The sequence below is a fragment of the Paroedura picta genome, chromosome 9 (genome assembly GCF_049243985.1).
Source record: "Paroedura picta isolate Pp20150507F chromosome 9, Ppicta_v3.0, whole genome shotgun sequence".
In the NCBI taxonomy this organism is placed as follows: domain Eukaryota; kingdom Metazoa; phylum Chordata; class Lepidosauria; order Squamata; family Gekkonidae; genus Paroedura; species Paroedura picta.
Window position 1 is genome coordinate 279,087 of NC_135377.1, and position 6,000 is coordinate 285,086.

At 53.0% G+C, this 6,000-nt stretch overlaps 1 protein-coding gene across 15 annotated transcripts in view; it reads right to left on the minus strand.

Annotated features, from left to right (window-relative positions):
* SCRIB (scribble planar cell polarity protein) overlaps positions 1 to 5,735 on the minus strand; it is an 80,506-nt gene extending 74,771 nt beyond the window's left edge. For 9 of the 15 annotated variants that reach the window (XM_077351250.1, XM_077351247.1, XM_077351252.1 and 6 more), the window contains exon 1: positions 5,512 to 5,735. In XM_077351250.1, the coding sequence (XP_077207365.1) occupies positions 5,512 to 5,673 (162 nt within the window). In that variant the 5' untranslated portion in view covers positions 5,674 to 5,735. The remainder of the gene's footprint in view (positions 1 to 5,511) is intronic. The other 6 variants (XM_077351255.1, XM_077351254.1, XM_077351253.1 and 3 more) reach the window with 1 other exon arrangement.
* Between the last annotated feature and the right edge of the window lie 265 nt (positions 5,736 to 6,000).

A 6,000-nucleotide genomic window follows, 5' to 3' on the forward strand; every position in this document is an offset into this window, starting at 1 on the left:
AGCAGTGATCTGCCTCCCGTGTCCCCTACACTCTACATGTAGTAGGCCCTGGATGATCCTCCTCGCTCTCCTCTACACCCTCTCCATTTTATACACGTCCTTCTTTAAGTGAGGCCTCCAGAACTGCACATGGTACTCCAGGTGGGGTCTGACCAGTGCCGTATACAACAGAACTATGACAATTACGATGTGATGATACAGGCCAAGACTGCATTCGCCTTCTTTATTGCTGCATCACACTCATGTTTAGCTCATCCTGCCTGCTTCTATTTAGCTTACAGTCCACAAGGACCCCAAGATCTCGTTCAAACACATGGTTCTACAGAAGTGTCTCTGCCATCCAGTAGGCATGCTTGTCATTTCCGTGGCCCAGATGTAGAATTCTACATTTATCTTTTTTATCTTGCATCTTCTTCTTACTCGCCCACTTCTCCACAATGTTCAGATCTCGTTGAACTCTGTCACTATCTTCTAGGGCAGTGGTCCCCAACCTGTGGGCTGCGGCCCGGGAAGCTTCTTACTGCGGGAGGGCGGGGAGAGGGAATCAGGGCCGGGCCGCGCATTGCGCATGCGCGGCCCGATGCGCGGGCATGGCCAACGGGCGTGGTCCGCGTGGGCGCGGCCCAATGCCCTGCCGGTCCCCAGCCTCAGAACGGTTGGGGACCACTGTTCTGGGGTATTTGCCACTCAGCAGCTCAGACCCATTTGGCCACCATAAGAGGAGTGAGTGAGCAGCCCAAGAGGGAGACCTGGGAAAGAAGTGAGTCTACAGCTCTGAGCAGAAGCTGGAAAGGGCCTGGACCCAGCGGGGGAGGAGCAGAGGGATAAGTGTCTTATAAGGTCCCACCTTAATTTACCTGGACCCTCATGGAAAAAAAAAAGCTGATGAGGGTTTTTTGATTTTAAAGGTTTCAAGGGGTGTTAATCCAGTATCAAAACATCCAGGGAAGGAGAACAAGAAATGCACCCAAGAGCTAAAAAGGGATTCTTCAGTTAACAATCTTGAGCAGGAAGCAGATTTCACAAAAGGTTTTACTCTGGGAAACATTAAAATGGGCCGAAGCTGCCTCTCAGGGAGTGCTGATACCCCACCTACCCCTCCACAAAGGCGCACAGGTGCCTGAAGCCCTTGCAAATCATAGCCAGGGAGGAAGCAGAGTCAGCCATGGTATGACCACGCCAGGAGTCACTAACAAGGAACAAACAGGAGTCTTGGGAGAAAGGCCCACAGTATAAACGTGCAGGAGACAGAGCCTGGACTTGCTGAAATAAAATGGTCTTCAAAGTGCCAAAAGCAACAAAGGAACAGCAGCTAGCTGCCCCTCTGGAACTGGCAGGCCGGCGACACGACCCACAAAGCACACTCCCACCCCCTCCAAACACCAGCCACTTCTGCGCCTCACTGCAGGCACAGCACTTTCTCTTGAAGGAAGGCCGGCCAGCCGCCCGGCCAACCAGATTTCCTGCCATTTCACCCTGCATTCCCCAGCTCCAAGGAATGTACTTCCCATGCAGCTACTCCACAGCACGCGCATACACACACACACACACACACACACCCTGAGCATCAGCCTGCCCTCCCCAGATTGCAGTGGGGCGGGATGTGGTGTGGCAGCTGCAGAACAGTTGCACAAGAGACTTCTTTCTGTCTCCCTTGCAAAGGAATTTCAGGGTTTGGTCCTGATCTCAGGGGAAAGTCCCAATCCTTCATAGGACAGGGCAGGCTCTTGCTGAGATGCCAGTTCAAAGATCTGAGGAGGTTCAGTTGTGACTGAGGCATTGTCTGAAAAACACAAAATAAACCCTTCGGAACCCCCCCCCCCACACACACACACGGAAAGCCAATGACTTCTCATGCTGAGGAGACCAGCTCCCGGAGGAAGGGAAAGTTCTGATTATCAGGAATGCAGACAACAGGGTGGGCATTTCATCCTGTCTGCCTAGAACAAGAGTTGCAGGTATTTGATATGCTCTAGGACAGGGATTCCCAACCAGGGGTCTTTGTCCCTGGGAGCACCAGAGGCGGTCCCCTTCCACCTTAATGGGCTTGACCAAGGAACTGGCTGCCTCTGCCCAGAGGGCTCAGTGGTCAGGCCGAGGGAGTAAAACTGTCTTCACGCTGACCAGGCACTGGAAAGTGGGAGACACAAAGAAAGGCCTCAGAGCTTGGAAGGGAAGCTGGGAATCCTGACCCTCCCAGCAGGCAATTCCTTACAAAGGTCATGCGGTGCGGAAAGGCCTCTCCAGGTGAACAGGTCTGAAGGCCACAGCAGGCCTGTTCTGCTACAAAAGTAACTGGACGAGATGTGGTTAGGTATGATAAAGAACTGAAAAAATGTTTCAGGTAGATGGGGAAGGCACAAAAACCAAATTATAAGGTTTCATTGCAACCAATTTCCATAGTGGACAAGATCCTGTCTAGGTTCAATTATGATCTTTTAACATGGAGAGCTCCCACCCACTGAATTTGCACACGTGAATTATGAATGTTGGCCCCCTCAAACGAGCTTTCTTCTGTAAGCCAAGATCAAGCCTGAATTCAAAGTCAAATAAAAAGCTGCCTAAATTGATACTCTTATCCAGAGTTCTCTAACTCCCATTGGACTCACCCCCTCCCGCCTGTCCTGTGGAGTTCCGTCAGCTCTGACTGCCAGTCAACCACTGTGGTCTCCATGTGGCCAAAACCACACAGGCCATCTAGTCCAACACCCTGCTCAAGGCAAGATCAGCCTAAAGCATCTGTCCAACGACTGCTTGCAGACTGCCAGTGAGGGGAGCTCATCACCTTCTTAGGCAGCCGATTCCACTGCTGAACTACTCTGACTGTGAAATTTCCCCCCCCGATATCTAAACTACACATAGCTTAAACCCACTACTACAGGTCCTATCCCCTGCTACAAACAGGAACCTTTCCCTGCTCCCCTCTTCCAAATACTTAAAGACAGCAATCATGTTCCCGCTCAGCCTCCTCTTCTCCAGGGTGAACATTCCCAAGTCCTTCAGTCTTTTCTCATAGGGCTGGGTCTCCAGACCCTGGACCATACATGTTGCTCACCTCTGAGCCCCCTCAATTTTGTCCCCATCCTTTTTGAAGTAAGGCCTCCAGAACCGCACACAAGATTCCAGGTGGGGTCTGACAAATGCAGTATACACTGGGACTAGGACAGCTTGTGGTTTTGATGTTGATACAGCCCAAGACTGCATTTGCCCTCTTTAACGCTGCATCACACTGTCTGCTCATATTTAGCTTACAGCCCACAAGGACCCCAAGATATTGTTCACACACACTGCTCCCCAGAAGTGTCTCTCCCATCCAGTGTGCATACTTCTTATTTTTGTGACCCAGATGTAGAATTCTGCAATTCACCTTACTCAATTGCATCTTGTTCTCATTTGTCCACTTTGTCCAGCATGTTCTGATCTCATTAAACTTCTGGAGTGTTTGCTACTTCTCCCAATTTGGTGCCATCTGCAAATTTAATGAGTTCCTCCATCCACTCATCCAGATCACTGATAAAAACGTTGAAAAGGACTGGACCCTGTGACACCCCACTGCTCACCTCCCTCCAATCTGATGAAATACGATTGACAATATCCCTGTGGATGGGGTTTTCTAGTCAGTTCCCTTTCCACCGAACCATCTGAAAATTCAGTCTACAGTCCTCCAGTTTACCCATTAGAACATCATAGGGAACCTTATCAAAAGGTTTACTGAAATCCAGGTAAACAACAGCCGAGTTTCCATGATCGACTAAGCATATCATTCTGTCAAAGGAGGAAACCTGGTTGGTCTGGCAGGATCTGTTGGAGGCAAATCCATGCTGACTTTCCCGATCAACAAATTGTCCTTCAGATGTTTACAGATCACCCAATAAGATAAACAATAACGGAATGTAAGTAGCTTGTGGCCAAAAATATTGAGAAAAGCACAAGCATTTATTTAAATATGTCAGGAGTCTAGACTGGAATGTGGTTGGGCCTTTGGATGACCAAGGAATAGGATTGCTAAAGGAAGATGGAGAGCTAGTAGAGAAACTGAATGAATTCATTCCATCTGCATTCAGCGCAGAAAGTGTGGGGCATGTACTCATGCCACAGGTAGTATTTTTAATTTATTTTCATTATTATATTTATTACATAGTTAACCAGCTGACTCGTGGCGGTGTACCAAAATAAAATAACAATAAAAGCCATCTATAAAAAACACATAACAATCCCTCTGCAACCCAAAGGGTAGGCAGAGATGTAAGAGGAGGAAGAGAGACATCAAGATCTTCTTCGACCGGTGGAAGAGCTCCTCCAGGAATGCTCATCACCAGGTAGGGACCAGGATCAACAAGGCCTTGGCCCTGGTTGAGGCCAGGTGTACTTCATGTAGGTCAGGGACCACCAGCATTTTTGAACCCGCAGAGTGAAGAGCCCTGCAGGGGGCATGGGGAGTTTGGGCCCAGATTATGAATGGCCTTAAAGGTCAAAAACAATAACCTGACCTTTTAGGAAGAGAATATGAAGACCTGCGTTAAATTGGCTTCTGTAAAGGGAAGTTCTGCCTCACCATCATTTCAGAGCTCTGAACAGTTTAATAAGAACATGAATAAGGGGAAGCCAGTAGACATTATAGATGTCCCAAAGGCTTTTGATAAGGTACCTCTCCAAAAACTCCTGAGGAAGGTTAGCAGTTGTGGGATAAGTGGATGGGTTCTCTTAGGGATTAAAAGTTGGTTAAATGGCAAGTGGCAAAGAGAAGGAATCAACGGACAGTTCTTACAATGGAAAGCAGTAAGCAGTGGAGTCCCAGAAGGACTGATATGGGGGCCAGTGGGGTTTCATCAGTTCATAAATTATCTAGAACCAGGGATGAGCAGTGCAGTGGTCAAGTCTGCAGATAACATCAAATTATCCAAAATGGCAAAACCCACAGTGAAACGAAGCTGGAATCCAGTGGCACTTTTAAGACCAAGAAAGCTTTTATTCAAGATAAAATAGCTTCCCACCTGAATCTCTTTTTATGGAGCGGGATCATCCTGCTTGAATGAGCGTCCACCAGAAAAGACAGGCGGCTGGAGCTGCTAGACGGCAGCACCAACAATAGCCCCCCCCCTCGCCCTGGCCTGAATAACGAGAACTGCCCCCCGGCTGCCCCGACGGAGTCCTTGCCGAAGAGAGGAAGCCTCGACACCCACCCCGCTCCTGGCGGGCCCAGGGCGACGGGGGGAGTCTCAAAGCAGCCCCCCCACCCGGCGTTGGGCGACCAGGCCTCCGGGGGCTGGCCCGGATCTCACGCGCGGGGCGGCGGGGCCCGTTTCCAGGCGGGGGGAGGGGGACCCCCCCCACACACACACACACTGCTGACCCGGCCGCCCCAACGCCCCGAGGCGGACAGGCCGGGGGGAAAGGCTGGCGTGCCCGAGGGCGGCGTGGAAGAGGGGCCGGGCCGGGCCGGGCCGCACACTGCAGGGACGGGGGGGGGGGGCTCCGGCTCCCGCCCGCCCGCCCGCCCGCGGCACTGACCTTGGGCAGCTCCCGCAGCTGGTTGGCGTCGAGCAGGAGCTCCTCGAGGGAGCGGCTGTAGCGGTACACGTCGTCGGGCACGGCCTGCAGCGAGCAGTGGCGCCGGTCCAAGGCCTCCACCTGCCGGTTGCAGCGCCACAGCGGAGGCATGCACCGAAGCATCCTCCCGCCTCGTCCCCCAAGCAGGCCCCGGCACCTCGCGCCGCCGCCGCCGCCCCCTCCTCCCCCCCCCCCGGCGCGCGCGGCCTGATGGGAGCCCCGCCGCTCCGACTCCCAGCAGGCCTGCGCCAAGGCCGCGTCCGGCCGGCGCCTGCCCACAGCGCCCCGCAGAGGCCGGGAGGGGGAGGGGCTTCCGCCGCGAGGGCCGCCGGGCCTGCTGGGAGTTGGAGTCGGAGCGGCGGGGCTCCCGCCAGGCCGCGCGCGCTGGGGAGGGGGAGGGGCTCTCCCGGATTGGTCGGAACCCCAGGGCAGTCCCGCCCCGCGCTTCCC